Raw genomic sequence first — 18,387 nt, forward strand, 5'->3', positions numbered from 1 at the left:
GAGGCAGATGATTCTCTTATGATTACACATAGTTTTGTGTCTAATTTTAAAGGGTATGCCACCCATGAATAATGGCCAGTGAACATGGAACCTGTCAGAATTCTGATATGCATTAAATCAATGACAGCTCTTAGATCCATAGTGCTATTCCAGCAGTGGAAATCCCTTTCTGCTCACAGAAGAGCCGTTTCCAACTTATTGTAAGAGTGTTGTGTAAATCAAGTGACTCTAAAATCCGGAAACATTTCTCAGATGGCATCAGCTCTTGTGTAAGAGCATCCATGAGTTCTTTCCAAGAGGTTTAATTGTAATGGTCTACTAGAAAGTATTTGCTACAACATGAACTATCCCTACCCACCATGTTTGTTGGACCATGATGCGGCCACCAAGACACGGTGGTTCTACATGTTTGGAAGACTTCTTCTGGTGATTGTGCATGAATATACAGAGGCTCAGTGCCAGTGCTGGGTCAGTGCAGGATTGGGCCTTGAAATACCCAAAATAAAAATTAAACAGGAGTGTCCACGTGCTTTCCTCCCAAAAGATGTGCGTAGCTGCCCATGTCCTTGCAATGCGATTGACAAGTTCACTCACCTGCACTGTAAATGCTGGTGAGCAGCCCATTCCTTTGCTTCCCACCGCCCGGGGCTGTAGCGGTGCCAATATGGCGACTGTTCTTCAATGGGCCAGGGAAGCAACTGCAGGTCTCCTTGGGGTAAGGAAACAGTGATTCCCTGACCCCGTGTTGAGCTCAGGTGGCCCCAATAAGAACATAAGAAGAGCCCTGCTGGATTAGGCCAAAGACCCATCTAGTCCAGCTTCCTGTATCTCACAGTGGCCCACCAAATGCCCCAGGGAGCACGCAAGGCAACAGGCACAACCTGCGTCCTGGTGCCCTCCCCTACATCTGGCAATCAGAGGCAGCTTGCCTCTAAAACCAAGAGCTTGCACATACCTACTATGACTTCTAACCTCCAGAAATTTGTCCAATCCCCTCTTAAAGGCATCCAGGCAAGATGCCTTCACTACTTCCTGTGGCAAAGAGTTCCAATCAGTTCTACTCTTGAGCGGGCGCAGAATAAAGGAGACCCATGTCAGATCTCTTGGCCCATGAGGGGGGTTAAAATATCTCTGCCCCTTCCCACCCTGCTCCCACCCTCTGCCCTGCCTTCCTTCCCACCCCCACCCCAGAACACCCCTTCACTTCTTCTTACTACTCTGCCGCCAGTGTGTAACCAGCCTCTGCCTGGTGCTGATTCAGCGCATGCTCGTACTGAGTCGGCACTCGCACCAGCCTGGCAGTGAGTGTCACAGGAGTGTCTTATGGTGCATTTGTGATACTCAGTGTAGTGCTGGTGCTGGACAATAGGATTGGGCCCTTAGCCATTAGTGTTACCCCTTTTCCATTCTTCAGGCATGCTGTCACCTTTTTAAATTTTTTTTCAAACTGTTCATAAATCTATGTAATGAATTAAAAAGTTCAACCATTGCTTTAAAAAAAAACAAACATTTTTAACAGGTTGCAAAACTGCGCCAGTAAAGGACATTGGTGATGGCTCAGATACCAGCCAATCAGTGTTATGCACTGCTAGCATCTGCTGCAAACCGTGTCCGTGAACTTAGCTCTGGAGGAAACATTTTATTTGCCAGTCCATATTCAAGAATCCAGAAAGAATGAATGTAAGGGAAAGAGGAACCCACAGCAGCATTAGACTCCTATTTCCCCTGAGATTGGTGCCTTTCTTATCTGATGGATTATTTTGGCGATTTTACTGGGCCTGTTTTAGCTCTGATTCATTGAATATACAAAGCAATGACATTTACACCAGCCATCAAAGACTTCCCTTACTTTCACATGAACTGTTTAGGGGAGTAGTTCTTAAACATTTAGCACTAGGACCCACTTTTTAGAATGAGAATCAGTCAGGACCCACCAGAAGTGATGTCATGACCAGAAGTGACATCATCAAGCAGGACAATTTTAAACACTGCTAGGCTGTAATCCTATGCACACTTACCCAGCAGTAAGTCCCATTGACCATCATTGTTAAAGGTATATACATAGTGCCTTGTTAAAAGCACAGATCTGTAACATTTCCCCAAATGCAGTCACATACCATGACACCATCAAGTCTACTATCTTAAAAATAAAATATTGAAATGAATGGGGACCCACCTGAAATTGGGTCTCAACCCACCTGAAATTGGGTCTCGACCCACCGAGTGGGTCCTGAGCCACAGTTTGAGAAACACTGGTTTAGGGAATCCCTGCAGAAATATGTCCCTGACTCCTGATTTGGTACTTCAAGGAACAATGTAATTTGGGAGAGCTTATACGGACACTGAAAGTCACTGTTTGCCTTTTGGGAGACTTGAGTTAAAGCCCCTTGAACATATGTTCATAGTACAGCACAGATTTGGGCTCAGTCTCATTTGCAAAATAATCACAACAGTGACCTACCTCACAGGGTGGTTTTGAAGATGAGCACAGTAAAGATGATAAAGAACCTTTACAAAGTTAAAAGAGCTATGTGTGTTACAAGCAGTAGTAGTGGAGCCATTGAAAAAGGTCTAAATCTGGGGTGTCAAACCTAAGGCCCGTGGGCCGAATGCTGCCCCTGGAAGTAATTATCCAGCCCTCGTTATAATTGGGCCCTCCCAGCTTGATAATTGTGCTCTCTCACATCTTGAAATTATTTGCACATTTTCTCTTCTGTCACTTGCAGCTAATAAGTTTCTAGGTGAGAATAAAGTGCTTTTTTCTAGCCATCATCTGCTTAATGATGTCACTTTCAGCCCTCAGCAGGCTGCATGACTGCTAACTTCAGCCCTCTGTATAAAATGAGTTTGACATCCCTGATCTAAAGGAACTTTGGATTTGCTTTCCCCTGTCGTTCAGGATCCACAAAGTGAGTACAGCATTCTTTCAGAGTGCTTGAGTGGCTGTTGCTGTATATAATTTAATGGGTCTGCTGTGCCCTGATTATACACAGCAAAGGCACAAAACTTTTGCTTTAAAAAAAAAACAAGCCTGCTTTGTACCAAGGTTTTGAGTGAGGTTTTCGGATTGTATAGTGGTTGGAGAGTAGACAACTGGATCATATAGACAGTATGATTCTTTGGTCATAGACAGAGTCTCGCTTTGTGCAGTGTCAAATTTGAAATTGGGGAATCCGAGTTCAAATCTCTCCTAAGCCATAAACATATTGGGCCTGAGGAGGCTAGAACCCTTAATTTCAAAGCTGAACTTCCTATCTAGAAAATGGGAGGAGTCGAGTGTTGCTGTTCTAAAAGCAAAACTTCCCTGAAAGAAACCTTTGCAATTACTCGTGCCGAATAAGTGAATAACATTATGAATAAATCCTAATCACTCTTATAAGTACCAGTAATAAATCATTCAAAATCAATCATTCCACTAGGAAGTTAAACAATCTCATTCAGATAGGACTATTTACTTTTAGAAACTCTGTCATCCGTGTCATTGGTCACGCCTAGCGCACACAGGAAAGAATATTTGTCACTGAGTTTAGTGTCTTAATTATATTTACTTTTTTAAAAGCAAGAACAATGATTCTTCTGACGCACTGATGCATATTCTGGCATAAAGGTACTTGAGTAGTGACTTTTATTTTTCATTTGTTGTCATCTGTGTCATTGGTCACACCTGCAGCATACAAGAAAGCATAGCTTGATAATCCTTCAGAAGAAAAGCACCCTCCTAATAACCAGATGTCATAAATGCACCATTAAGAGATTCAGTGAGATGTGGGTATCATCTCCCTGCTTCAGTCTGGATGAGGACCCTTGTGTTTGGGGAGGGGGTTTGCCCCCTGCCCCACTGGAAACTGCCCCACCAAAAGTGCTTACCTGATAGCTTAGATTGTCAAATGTCTTTACAAGGTACTTGTTGTGGTCAGAGACACTTTCTGGGTTCAGTGAGATTGTGGGTCAGGTTCCCCATTCTGCAAAAGAATAGAAAGTGTACTAACTTGGCAGTGCTGATAACTGCTCTTCTATCTGGGAATCTGCATTGAAAAGAGTATTTCCCCCCCCCTTCTGTTATTTTTACTGTCCTGGGGCCAAAGAGCTACTGCAGGAGTGGCTAAGAAACATATGGGCACACCTGGTGGGATCTTTGACTTTAGAAAGCAGATTCCCTGCCGTATCATAAGCTGCTCTTGAGAATTCTCCTAATTTCAAAAGAAGCTTGCATTTTGGCAGAGGAAGCTTCTGCTTGAAAAACGCAAACCCATTACTCCCTCGGTGCATGGTACTGGCTGCAGATTCCAGCCATCATTATCTATCCACGTAATTCCCATTTTACATTATTTGAGTTTCTGCTGTTTCACTGGAATCTATTAGCATTGGAAATTCTCATTCTGAATTCATGTAATTCTTATTTTCTCACATTATTCAACGTCTATTTTAATCTATAAGAATCTATATGAATGCTGTCTTAATATGGGTTTGATTTTCTTGTGTTGTTTGGTCAGGTTTATTCAGGTGTCTTACTGGTTTCAGGAACACTAAATCTGAGCCCCCCAAATTAATAGATATCAGGATTGTTGTCCTAAATGCTGCTTGCCATCGAATCCATAATGCTTGCAACAAAAACGTTTGTGTGCTTCCAACATCTAACCCCCACCCCCCGGGTTACTAATGTGGGCCAGTTTATGCTCTCTGGAAGAAAAGCCTAGTGTTCTGTTTCTGTATCATAAAGGTAGTGATCAGCAAAGCAGCAGTGAATAATCCATGGGATAAATGCTGTAAGTCATGCCTGTCACTCTGTTTGAATATCACGATCCCTTTTGTAGACATTGTCATTTGTCTTAAAGATTGATGTTTCTTATAACATGCTCTGCTGTAATGAATATCCACTGGTTCAAGCAAGAAAACATTCTTGATGTAGCTGCTATGAAAAATGTATGTGCCAGAGCCACAGTGCTGAGCTTGAGTCAAGTCCCGAGTCTCTGCCCCCCTTGACTCAAGTCCTTTGAGAAGCAAGTCAAGTTTGGGAAGCAGCAAAAAAAAAAAGCAAGCAAACACAGACACAATAAAGAGTCGCAAAAGTGAGCCTTGACTCGAGTCTATTCAAGTCTTTTCATTTTTAGGGTAAAACCCCCAAGTCCTGAGTCAGTGCCCAAATTTTGGGCACATGTGATTTGAGTCCATACGAGTCACAAAAATGCATGTTTTCACAACTCGAGTCATCCAAGTCTCAGCCCATCGCTACTATGAAAGCAGCTGAAGGGTTCTTTCATGTGGCCCAAATGGACTGCCAGTGAGCCCAGGGTGTGGTCACACCTATTGCTGGATGCCCCCCCCCCCAAATGTCAGGCATTTGGACAGCCTAAGTGAACAGTTACAGCGATGGCCCACTTCTCAGACATATAGCCTGGCTAGCTACGCGACACAAGGCAGCCTCCATCCCCTCATTTCTACAGCCCAGCCTGCTGTGAACACCGGCTGTGTGTCTTCTTTTCTCCACCCAGGCAGCAATCAAAGCTCTGGAATTGCCCAAGAATTGCCAGCCCTGTTACAGGTCCGTTTCATGAAATGCACAAATTCTGACCTGGCGATCTACAGTGGCTGCAAGCTTTATAGCATCAAATGTTGCCCAGCGGTGGGGCTAGTTTTGGCCATGGTAAAGTACAGTTGTCAAGAGTACAAGGCAAGCACACACGTGAATGTCCTGGTTGGCCAATTAATTACCCCAAGAGAAGAAAATTCCTGAAAGTTTGCAGGCCTGAACGATTCCTGCTTCAAAGAGAAATAAGAGGAACCGACAAAACGGCAGGGAGATAACATGGTTCTTCCTGTTCTTATGCCCCTCAGAACATTGACTTAGCTGAAAGTTAGGCAAGTAGATAAAGTCGGTGTGATGGGAAGGGCCCCCACTGTGTCAGACCCTCTGGCTTTCTGCCTGCCAGTGAGGGGCAATTTATCAGCTAGCTTGATGAACGGTCATGAAATCAGTCCTAGGGCTGGAGAGGCAAAGGCTGCTTCCCCACCCAGCTGCTGGGGTGACTGTCCACTTGACGTCAAGCATTCTTACTTCATCTCCTGGCACAGGGATGTTATTTTTGTAACAGCACCAGGAGTAGTGGAACTGGAATAGGCGTGTCCCAACTTCTTCATCCCCCTTTTCTCCTCGTTTGTTTTTAAAGCTTCCCTTAGAGTGTGTGAGAACAATTTTGCTTCTGGTCCGCTCAGGGAGAACCGACAGGAGCCGAGTCTGTTTCTGTTGAGTGGGTGCTGCAGGCACTCTGCTGTTTCAGCTTCTCTGCTACTGAAGGCTCGCCTTCCAGCCAGGACACAGTTCAGGTAAACCATGCGATACAATCCAAGCTCCCGTTAGCAGACGGTAGAGTTCCAACCTTGGTCAGAGGGACAATGAGGGTGGCTTTTTCAGTAAAAGGGCAGCACTGCCCTGGATGAACACTCACCTGATTGGGGCATGTTGTTGTGGGGCTGCCCCCAAGTTCCCTGATTTTTAATAGTGTCGTGTCAGAAGGATAAAATATAGGTGTAGGAAGTGTCTCTTCAAAAATTCCCAGGACCTCTCAGATGGCAAGGTTCCAGGGTGCATCTCTGTATGCCAGAGGGTGTGATGGATAGAGGGATGGAGCTCAAGAGACAAGAGTTTGGCTCTGCCAGGAAGCTCAGTAGATGACCTCTTTTCAGTTTCATTGACTTCATGGGGCTGTTGTGAAGATAAGATGGGATAACTCCAAGTACAGTACTCCTTGAACAAAGAATTGATAGATGTGGTGAAATAATCAGACAAAACGCTGGAAACACATTTCTGGACAAGATGGGCCTCTGGACAGACCTAGTTATGCTGTTATGACTTTCAACACATTTAATGAGCCTGTGTGTTATGCTCATGCTATGTATGTATGTAAGTATGTATGTATGTATGTATGCAGTGCTTTTTTTTGAAAAAAAAGGCGCAGGAACTCACAACTTGTCAATCTTTTATTTATTTATTTATTTGTTTGTTTATTTATTTGTTTATTTATTTATTTATTTGTCATTTTTTATTGGAGAAATAAAATATTTTTATGTGCTTCCCCCCTAAAGATGAACTTACTTCTGAGTAGACATGCATAGAATTGGGCTGTCAATCTCCACATCCCCTTCCCCCTAGCTACTTTTTCTACACATGGGAAAAAATACTGTACAGGCGCACTTGTAGCATGTAGTATATAGTGTGGCACTACTTCGAGGAGAGGAAGCAGTGAATGGATTCCGGAAAATGGCTTACATGATTTCCATGTAGTAAAATTACTCTAAGCAACCATGGGAGTAAGAACAAAAAAGGAATTCTTACACAAGAGGGGTCCTTAGGTGCACACAGAAACAGCTACGTTTGTAAACAAGCGATTAAATGTGGTTTAATTCAGGTATCAGGATACTCTGTCTTTGGGAAGGCGCTTGGCATGCAATTGTATGTTCTCTGCTGCCCTGAGCAGCTGCTGTGCATTGCTGGAGAGGAGCTGCAAGCGCTGGCTGGTGGAGGGCATGCTTGTGGAGGAAGGATGAGGAGGATCTCTGGCAAGGCTGGACAGCACGTTGTACACACGTAGAATCCCTTTTCACCTGCCCTTAGCATGTGAAAACAGGTGCAGATATGTATCTCTGCCAGGATTAAGAGCCCAATCCTAGGTATGTCTACTCTGAAGTAAGTCTCATTCTAGTCAATGGAGCTTACTCCCAGGAAAGTGCCTAGGATTTCAGCCTAAGAGCCCAATCCTATGCATGTCTACTTAGAAGTCCACTTTAGTGAATGGGGCTTACTGTGGATAGGATGGCAGCCTTAGAGTCCAATCCTGTGCCTGTCTACTCAGAAGTAAGTTCCATTATAGTGAATAGAACTTACTGTGGATAGGATGGCAGCCTCAGAGCCAAAGCCTATGGCTGTCTACTAAAAAGTCAGTTCCATTAGAGGCAGTGGGGCTTCCTCCCAGGAAAGTGTGGACAGGACTGCAGCCTCAGAGCCCCTCCTGTGCCTGTCTCCTCAGAAGTCAGTCCCATTAGAGTCAATGGGGCTCACTGTGCCCTCGCACTTGTCAGCCAGAGTTGCCTGGTGCAGGAGGAAGCCTGCCTGGGAAAGGATGGGGTGGGGGGAGAAGAGGAGCCCTATGGGGGGGGGTTGTGCTGGGCTGGGCGGAGGAGGCTGGGGGGACCCTTGTTCAGTGGCTGCGCTTTTGAGGGGAGGGAGGCTGGGCTGGGAGGCCTGCAGGGCAACCTTCTCTTGTCATGGTTGCAGTGCTATAATGACACCCCAGCTGCAGCCACATCGACCATTTCGGCTCACTGTTGTCTTGAATCTGGAAAGTTCTGGGCTTCCCCAATGCAATGCAGAATGCCCTTACTTATGCATAAGTAGTGTGGCATGAAAGTCTTTCCCTACTGATTTTCTTTTTCACAATGCTTTTTCACAATGGGCAATTTTGTGGCGTGGCCTAGAGTTATGCTGATTAGTCTTATTGATGAGCCAACCTGAGAGTTATTGGCTTCAGGGCCAAACTAGACAATGCGTTGAAAATCCATGATGAGATTTCCCAATGTATTGTTCTCCATAAATGCAGGGGTGAGAGGGCCCAATTTGGATTGGGGTGTCATGCTAAAGAATATGAATTAGTTCTGGGTGGGGGTGTCTGAATTAGTATTAGAGGGAGGAGTCATTGGCCCTCTAACCCTTTCTCCTGGGATGGGGGAAACACCTGACCCTGAATGACAGCCCTAATCCAAATTAGGCCACTTTTAACAAAGCAAGTGTTAGAATATCCAATCATGAATCTCTCAATATCTAGTGTGGGAGGCTGCAGGAGGACTTAAAACCAATTTTTGAGCTTGCGTAGTATAATTGCCAAGTTACAGGATTCACACAGCCATGACCATCACTATTGATCTGATACAAACATTAAAAAATGTTCATAGGCTAGAGAACTCACAAGCAGATTTTGTACAAGAACAGCTTCTGTTGTGATCAAGACAGGTCTTGGGTAATAGGTCTCCACTTGGGGCCCTAGAGAGCTGCATGGGCCAACCAGAAAGATAAGCCTGGACTAAATGCCTATACATTCAAATGACTCAATTAGCCACATCTGAATTTTATCTAAATTACAGCCAAAAGAAATTGGTTCATTGAAGCCTTCATTTGCTGGCCCAAACCATGTTTTCTAGGATATGTTTGGTGCCTGCTTATATTCCTGTGTTTGTCTTGTCTTCCACAGGTCTTAAGACCAGCCGTCCACTGTAGGCACCATGGCCTCGCCTCCCAGTGGCTGTGGCAACATAGGCAGTGACTATTACCTCCTCTGTGACACCGACAAGGACTGGGGCATCATTCTGGAGTCCTTGGCTACAGCTGGTGCTGTTGTCTCAATCATCCTCATATTTGTCCTCCTGTTCCTAATCTGTAAAACCCAAGACAACACAAAGCGAAGCCTGATCCCTGTCCAGTTCCTCTTTCTCCTGGGCACTCTGGGAATCTTTGGCCTCACTTTTGCCTTCATCATCAGGCTCAATGAGAACACCGCCCCCACGCGTTATTTCCTTTTCGGGGTTCTCTTTGCCCTCTGCTTCGCCTGCCTCCTAGCCCACGCCTTTGACCTCATCAAGCTGGTGAGAGGAAAAACCCGTCTCTCGGCCTTAGTGTTGCTGGTTATTGCCATCAGCCTCACCATTGTGCAGATTATCATAGCCATCCAGTACGTAGCCATCAATATCTCGGCACTGAGGTCACTGAAGCAGAATGAAATGGATGAAGAAAGACGCAGTGACTTCCTTTTGCTGCTCATCTACGTGCTTTTCCTGATGGCCCTCCTCTTTGTAGTCTCCATGTTTGTTTTCTGTGGGTCCTATAAAAGGTGGAAGCGCCACGGCGCACACATCTTTGTCACCATCTTGTTCTCCATAGCCATCTGGGTGGCGTGGATCACGGTGTTGCTGAGAGGCAAACCAGATTCAGTGAAGCGGTCTGACTGGGATGATCCTGTCATCAGCATTGCTCTGGTGGTGAACGGATGGGTCTTTTTGATCATGTATGTGGTGCCTGAACTCTGTTTCCTCACTTCGCCACGGAGACCTGGAGACTACCCTCCAGAGAACAATTTCTGCCAACCTAAAGTCCTGAAAAAGACTTCTGGAGTGGAGAATCAAGCCTATGCACAGGAGGTCAACGCACAAGGTATGATAAAACAAAGCAGTCCATATGTGTGGTATTGGTAGATGTTGTGGGTGGGAGATTTGGCCAAACAGAAAGGAATCAGGTTGTTTTCAGTGCAGAACTGAACAGAATTAAGAAGCCCGAGATGTTTCCATGTCATAACTTTCTACAATCCCACTTGGTGTGTAGAATACAAAAAAGGGCCACACAATAAGTGGCTTTGGAAAAGTCAGATACCTCTTTGCTCTAGGTGGGAAGACAGTTGCCCAGAGATGTCAGTTGTGGGAGCCCATTATCAGGCCTAAAAACAAGGGAAGGAACAGCTCAAGCCATTCTTGTATTTCTAAAAATGGGTTTGATTTATTTCTAAAATTTACCATTTGCCTGCAATAGTATATGGCCGGTTGTAATTGGCTATATGATGACAATCGCAAACTTAAATCAAAGTCTCATGGAAGCCAAAGCCAGCTAGCAAGAAGAAAAATGCATGATTACCAAGTTACTTTCAAAAATGGCAATTGCCAACAGACTAAATAATTTTTTGTGGAATAATCAATGACAGGTTACACACATGATATGTTCAGCAGTCACACTACATTTAAATACAAACGGCCTGAGTGTTGATATGGCATTTGATGTGGTGGAATAGTAAGATAATTTATCATTTAAAACGTGCTGCTATTCCTTGTTCTAAGCAAAGGATATGTTACTTTCCATTCCTTGCAATTGCAACAAATCTGAACAAATATAACTTCAAGACATAAAATATGCCCTTAGCATATAGTTCTATCAATTAAAATTTGTCCCCAATGATTAATTGTGCCCTCCTCACTGATTAATCAGCTTGCAGCCCAAACCTAACTGGGCTTTACAACAGAGGTCTGCTGTTGTAAATTAGTCATAGTGGTGCACCCAGGGCAGGTAAGCAGGTACAGTGGGAGGAATGGGGTGGGGATGGGGAGGAATTAAAAGTGCAGTCTTAGGCACTTACTGAGAAGTCCTACTGAGTTCAATGGGACTTACTCCCAGGTGTACATGGATTGGATTGTGGCCAAGTACTCTGAACAATAATAATACTACAGGTATTTATATACTGCCTTTCTTGGTCATCAGATTTCTCCTCAGACTTTGATTCAAGGCGGTTTACATAGGCAGGCTGTTTAAATCCCCGTAGGGATTTTTACAATTAAAGAAAGGTTCTATCTTTCAAGAACCACACAACATTTCAGATGGAACTTTTGCGGTCTGTTATCACTTTCTGGCCTCCTCCCACACAGGCTGACAAGCAGCTCCTTCCAAAGAGCAGGTGGAATAACTCAGCTCAGCTTGTCAGCTGCTTCAAGGTCTCGCCATTCATGGTGCCGGTGGCCTCAAACTGGCAACCTTCAGATGTTATCTTCAGGCAATTGGAGGCTCTAGACCAGACCTCCTGCCCAGATATTGCATTTGTTTGAAGAGTTGGTAGCACATTTGTAGTTTATTTGGGGGAGATACGGGCGTCTTCTTTCAAGGTCCTGCCACATTTGCAGTTACTCCAGTGTTCCCTCCACGGCTGGAGGTATCTAGTGTGAAATGTGATTGTCCCTCTTTTTGCTAGTACTGCTGGTGCTATTGGAGTGGAGCACAAAATGGGAAATCAATTTTTGTGAAAAACTTAAATCCTTGCAAAACACATCTGCTTATTTAACAATCTGGGAGGAGGAACCTGCAAAATGGGGCAAAAAGATTTGTGACATCATCATAAAGTCATATTTGATGGGCTACACAGCATCATGACAATGCAGCCTGTTCAGAGTGAGGGCAATGCTTTCCGCCCTCACTCTGTGCTGGCTTCGAGATGTTCTGGAAATGTGGCATTAAGCAGATGTGTAACAGTCATCTTGCCTCGTGACCAGATGCTCCACACAACTATCTCTTTACCAGCGGTGCTGCTACGAGGGTGTGGGCCACACCTGGTGAAGCGCATGGGGGAGGAGGGTGACACCACTACTGGCCAAAATTTTTTAAATCTTGGTATTTTTGAATAATACCATTATGTTACATATCATTTGATGCATAATTTCATGCAGAATTCAATGAAACAAACCGCATTGAAATATCTCGATTATATCAAAAGTTATAGCCAAAAAACCAGCAAGGGTGAGGCAATGGTGCATCAACATGTCCATTGCTGGGGTGTTACCTCGCCCACTGCATGAGAGAAAGTCCATTATAGAGTGGCGTGTTGGCCTCCTGCACCAGTTGACGTAAGCCCTAGTGTCACCACTGCTCAGTACATGAATGCAGAGAAACTACACAAGGATATCTACAGTGCCAAAATTGTTGTCTGAAGCTAAACTGAGTCCTCTGTGCATATGTGGTCATTCTTAAGATACCCGCTGACTGCCTTTTTTTTTCTTTGCCTCTTCTTTTGTTGTTCCTGAAGACAACGGGGATCATTCATATGTGCCTTATACAACTCACTTCCAGCTGGAGGTCAGTAAAATATCTACTTTTCATTTTTAGTATTAGTCGGATTTGTAATCATTCAGCCTCATTTTTTAGTCAAACAGCCTGAAGGGGAACTTCAAAACTTGTGTGTAATTAGACATTTGGAAAAAAAGGCAGCTGCTGCTAATATAAGATTAGCTAGGTTTGGGTCTTTATGGGACGAATCTCAGGATATATGCACTTTAAAATACCATAATACAGGCTGGGTCTTGTTATTCATGAGGTTTCCATTCCCAGAACTCACCTGGATGGCAAAAATCGCAATAAAGCAAATCCATTTTAAAAAAATGTCCCTTTGCTGGGCAGTTTAAAAAAGCACTTGCTTGCCTTTGTGATGTAAGACAGAGTCATTAGGCAGACAGTCCATCCATCAGTCTCTCTCCAGGCGCTTAGAAAGGCTTCACTCTGAGCCAGTAACCCCTCCCTTCACCCAGAGCACAGCGCCTGGAAAGAATGCAAAGTGATAATCATTCTTTCATGTGCTCAGGGGGAAGGGAGGGGTTGCTTGCCTTGGAGTGAAGCTGGAGTGAAATGCCTAGAGAGAGGATGATTGATGGATTGTCAGCTGGCTGCCCTCTCTCGCATTAAAGAGGCTATTGTTAAATGACTTTTTCCCTTTAATTGAAAGGGCCCTTCTCATTGTGTATTGAGATAAAACCGCAAGTGAAAAATCTGTGGATAATTAGGTTATACCTGCAACTCTCCCTTTTTTTTTTCTTTACTCCAGACGCTTGAGTCTCGACAGGATTTCTCCATCCCACGGCCTAAAACTCGGCCCAGCCCATACCAAGAGTATTCTGGAGGGAAAGGTCTCAAGTAAACCCTCCACAAAGTACTCCAGAGCGGCAGTGCAGAATCATCGGAGGTGCTGCTGGAAATCACTATGTATAAATCGGTGCTTTGGTTTTACTGAAACAAGGACAGACCTCAGTGCTACAGTGGATGAAGGAAGATGGTCTCTTCCCCCCCCCCACAAGCCTTTTTATTTGTCTGCACATGTAGCACTTTATACGTCTTCATTCATCCAGTTCCTTTATTTAGTGGACCTCTGTGGCTTCTTTCAGTTCTGCTGAGGCTTCTTTTCCTCAGCATTCTGTACAAACTCATTTTTTCCTTGTGATATGTGAGTAGGATAAAGATGTCCTATCCTATTTATGAAACGAGCTGAAAGAAACAGGAGCGAAGACTTAAGGGATGATTCTTGGCCCAGGCCACATCTCTGAGTTGCCTATCTATGTATACCTATGTATTTGTCCTCTTTGCATTCTGGAGCACTGAAATGAGCAGGAAGTTCAGTGATAACTTCCTGCTGGTAAGTGGCCTGCCAGTGAATCTTCTTCGTCTCGTTACATGTTCGTGATTGAATTCTAGGTCCAGATACGGAGGTGTCATTTTCCATTGTAATGGTCACTATTCATTGAGAGGTCTATGAAGGGGTTAATCCTGTTTCAAAGGATCTGCATCAGGGGCTACTGCCACACCTTTGTGGCAATGAATTCCATCCTTCAGCAACTTCCCGCTCTCTTGACTAAAGTGAGAGTCCAGGGAGTCTAAGTAGCTACCTTGAAAAAGCAAATTCTTTTTTTCAGGGCTTAAGCCATGACTCCTGCCATGAAGATGGCATGGCTCTCATAGGCCTCAGCAGCAACAGCTGCTGGGCAAGCACAAGTGAGAAGCCAGTGTGAAACATAGATGGAAGAGAGGTAGGTGGACTGAGGCATATCCATCTCTCTCCAAAACTGCACTGTATACATGTCACCATATTGATCCCAGGAAATATAGGCAAGTCTATACACAGAGCACTTCCTCAGACTTCTTCCTAAAGAAGTCTGTACACGCGAGCCTCCTGCATACTGATTTCTTGTCCTCATTCTTAGTGCACTGCAGACCACTCTAGTATTGATTCATGCATTTCCCCTCCATCACAAAAGAAGAAGACAGGGCACGTACATTTCTCCTCCCCAGCAGCGATTGTGTGGAGAGGCCCCCTGGGCTATGTGCTTCGTAATCAGCTCTGTATTGCATCTGTAGACAGTTGCAGAAAAACACAGAGAGCTCTCAGTGTGTGGGAACATTGTATGACAGTAGCCGAAACAGCTAATTTCTAGAGGAAAACATGAGATGATGTCTATCATCTGTGACATGACATGAAACCCAATCCTAGCATCTGTTTGCAAGGGGTCCTAGAAAAGCTACCCATTCACCTCCTGGCTATCCCCTGATAGCATATTGGGCACTTCTACTACCAACATGTCTGAGGTTTCTAGATAGCCATTGGCCCTTGGCCAGGACCTAAACCAACAGATCCATGACACTATCCCTGTTTCAGCTTTTTGTGAGACAGAAAGTTACAGGGCCTTGAGTGCATTCTTAACATTCTTGCTTTGGAGGTTGTAATGAATAAGGACTAGGAAGAGAAAACTGGGGAACAAGGTAGCGGGTGGAATGCAGTGGCAGCCACTAAGTGGCTTAGCAATGTTCCTTAGAGGTCAGCATGTCAGGGTAAACTGCAGCTAGTGAAGAAACTCCAGACAGATGGGTCAGATCTTAAAGAAATCCATATATAACCAAGAAAAACAAGGCACGGCCCAGCCAGAATTAAGCTCTTTTATATATCATTGGTTTCAATGGGGCATGTTAAGGGTGTGTTTACTTTGCTCCTGCTGAAACAAAAGTGCTTAACTTTGGCTGGATGTAGCCCCTAAGCCTATGGGAAAGGGGTGTTCAGGTTTTTTTTTTTTGCTTAAGTGTTTGTAACTGTATTATAATATTTATTTGTTTATTTCCTATCCTACACTGAGCACATGGCCAGCATTTAATAAATAATTATATATCGTGTGTTGTTGTTCGTTGGTTTCTGTTTATGAAGAATGCTCATCAAATACGCTCTGCATATGGACAGAGACTACAATGAGGCTTCCTAGCTTATAGGACATGTCCACCCAGACCTGAGGGCCTGTTGTTCATACATATCAGGCTTCTAAGAACACTTTAGAACAGTGTTTCTCAAGGTGTGTCCTCTGTCGTACCACTTCACATGGTCCTTCTATTTGAAGGACCACCAGAAGTAACTGGCGATGACATCATCACCTGTTATTTCTGGGGTGGGAGTGGAGGCGTGATGTGACAAACACCAGTAAGAGGTTCAGGGTGGACAAAAAGGCTTTTTTGAGCGTGGAAAAGCATGCTTTGGAGCTCTGCCCGCCAAGCCGAGCTTCCTATTGCTGTTTGTAGCATTGCATTCCTGATCTTGCTGCTAGGTGGCAGGGGTCCAAAGGTCCTGCGAGTACCACCAGACACCACCTCAGGTACCACAGATGGTAGCTGTACAACTGGTTGAGAAACACCACTTTAAAACCATCCCCGGTCCCCTTGCCACAATGTCACTCTAATGCAGGATCTTGAAAAAGGAGTAAGAGGCATCTGTAATTCTACATGTCATATAATAACATCTTGGTCACCCCTTTATACTCTTTAGCTGCTTCCGTTGTGTGTGCATTTAGACTTTAGAGGTTCTCAGACAGAGAAAAGAGTGTGGTGGGCATTGCTGGGGAGATAAATGGAAGCAAAAAGGCCTGTCCCTGGGGAATAATGGAGGGAGGGGGCAGAAAAGAAAAAGTTTAATTTGCATGGAAGGACATATAAAAAGAAAGCCAGTCATAAAGTAAGGAAAAGTACATATTCGCATTCTGTAACAGCAATGCCCTCAATGCGCTGGGTGTGACACCACCTTTCAACCCATATCTCCTCCTTGCTGCAGCTTTGCTGCCTCATCCCTTCTCTGGGTGTGACTGACAGCATGATGACCTCTAGTTTTCAAAACCAAACGGGCACCAGTACAGCATTTCTCGTCCTTGCTAGCTTGTGTTCAGTCTCACTGTGCTGGGTGCTTTCGCCCAGCCTAGTCCATTCCAGTCCCAGGCTGTTGAGTCTGCATGGCTGGTTCCTTGCACAAAGGGCATGGTTGCCAAGGGAGGGGACAGGGCGCATGGTGCACTCCCTATTATGCCATAGGATGTGGTGATGGTGTCTGGCGTGGATGCCTTTAAAAGGGGATTGGACAAGTTTCTGGAGGAAAAATCCATTATGGGTACAAACCATGATGTGTATGTGCAACCTCCTGATTTTAGAAATAGGCTATGTCAGAATGCCAGATGCAAGGGAGGCCACCAGGATGAGGTCTCTTGTTATCTGGTGTGCTCCCTGGGGCATTTGGTGGGCTGCTGTGAGATACAGGAAGCTGGACTAGATGGGCCTATGGCCTGATCCAGTGGGTCTGTTCTTATGTTCTTATGTTCTTATGCTATTGTGACTGGCCAGATGTGTGGGGCCAGTAGTGTAGCTAGAGGGGATGCAAAGCACTAAGTTTGGCAGGTGCCTGAATGCGCCATGCAAGCGGCCCTTCCTTCTGGAGCCATTCCAGGTGGTGGGAGCAAAATAGAGACAAACAATTTGTACCCCCTCTGGTTACACCACTGTGTGGGGCACTGTCTTTTCACCTCAATATGCCTGCAGTGAGAACTCCAAAAGTGTACCTTAGAGTCAATTTTCCATCCTCAGGTTTGGATGACAAATTAGTTTTGCCTGAAGTTAGAGAAAGGATCAGGGCCATGTGCTGTTGTAGGAGTAGTAGTAGTTAAGCCTGTCTTTCTATGCTATTTTATTCCATGTAAATTGCTTTCCCCTTTTTATCTAATCCATTAGGGAAAACTTAAGAGTACCCACAAGTTTTCCCAAATAAGGTGGGGTGTTTTGATATTTTTTCCTGGTTCAAAAAAAATCTCCTTAGAAAATAGTTTTAGAATTGCTACCTTTAAAATATGATGTGCTTCTTTCCCACTCTTCTTTTGAGGGTAGGGCAAAGAAAAGGGAAAAGAGGGGAGGGAAATGGATCTGTTTTCATGAATTCTGTTAGTAGGTGTTCTTTCAGATTTTCCACCCATTTGAGCATTGTTATTAAATGAGCAGCACAGAAATGGGTTGATCACCACTGAAACAACTTTACTCCCTTTAACATCAAAGACATTGGAGGGACTAAACTGGTAATCCTAAATATCCTGTCTAGGAATGGCATCCCTTCCTTAGAATCAGCAAAGCTTTCTTCTGAGCAAATAGGTCCAGCCTTTAAAGCTGGAAGTGTGCAGGCTGACAATGTGATCCTAGGCCTGTGTACTCAGAAGGAAGTCATACTTTGTTTGATGAGGCTTAGGCATGGGTAGGCATGAGGTTTGGATAGATTACAGCTTAGATGATGAGTTTAGATGATGCAGTTTATGGGCTTCTTTTTTTACTTTGAAATAGCAGCTATGTGGAGGGCAGCTCTGGACTGGGACCATAATGCAGAAACTGAAGTTATTTAACTCAGTACTCCTGTTTTCCCACCATGGAAACACCCTCTATCTCTGTCCCTCTACCACCCACGTTCCTGATTTGGATCAGGACTCTTCTGCAGTCACCAATTTAAAGTAAAACTAAACATGCCACTTACTAGGCAATAATAACACGTGCCATGCCTTGTCTAGTTTGATTCTTATCTCTCAAGGTTTCTAAAGAGATGCATGCACTAGCTCACATTTCTAAGACCTGTGCTTAAATCCAGAAGTGCCTCTTTATTTCACAAAACACAGCCACAGGGAATTGGCAGGTGCATCCGCCCGCCTGCCCCACAACTTTGATTCAGAAAGGAAGAGGGGAACAGAGCAGAAGTGGAAGTGGAGCAC

The 18,387-nt window shown here is 44.5% G+C and overlaps 1 protein-coding gene across 1 annotated transcript; it reads left to right on the forward strand.

The window, feature by feature from the left end:
* Positions 1–6,187: 6,187 nt before the first annotated feature.
* Positions 6,188–15,505, forward strand: LOC136635944 (retinoic acid-induced protein 3-like). The gene is made up of 4 exons (XM_066611009.1): positions 6,188–6,324; positions 9,243–10,198; positions 12,603–12,652; positions 13,395–15,505. Exons 2-4 carry the CDS (start codon positions 9,274–9,276, stop codon positions 13,485–13,487), a joined length of 1,068 nt encoding a protein of 355 aa, XP_066467106.1. The 5' UTR covers positions 6,188–6,324; positions 9,243–9,273; the 3' UTR covers positions 13,488–15,505.
* Positions 15,506–18,387: the final 2,882 nt, after the last annotated feature.

The sequence above is a fragment of the Tiliqua scincoides genome, unplaced genomic scaffold (genome assembly GCF_035046505.1).
Source record: "Tiliqua scincoides isolate rTilSci1 unplaced genomic scaffold, rTilSci1.hap2 HAP2_SCAFFOLD_159, whole genome shotgun sequence".
Taxonomy (NCBI): Eukaryota; Metazoa; Chordata; class Lepidosauria; order Squamata; family Scincidae; genus Tiliqua; species Tiliqua scincoides.

What these genes read in the sequence shown, in the direction of transcription:
- LOC136635944 (XM_066611009.1), top strand. Translation starts at nt 9,274, where the DNA reads ATGGCCTCGCCTCCCAGTGGCTGTGGCAACATAGGCAGTGACTATTAC. An exon ending in ACAGGAGGTCAACGCACAAG is followed by an intron (nt 10,199 to 12,602) that starts GTATGATAAAAC and finishes TTGTTCCTGAAG; the next exon opens with ACAACGGGGATCATTCATAT. An exon ending in CAACTCACTTCCAGCTGGAG is followed by an intron (nt 12,653 to 13,394) that starts GTCAGTAAAATA and finishes TCTTTACTCCAG; the next exon opens with ACGCTTGAGTCTCGACAGGA.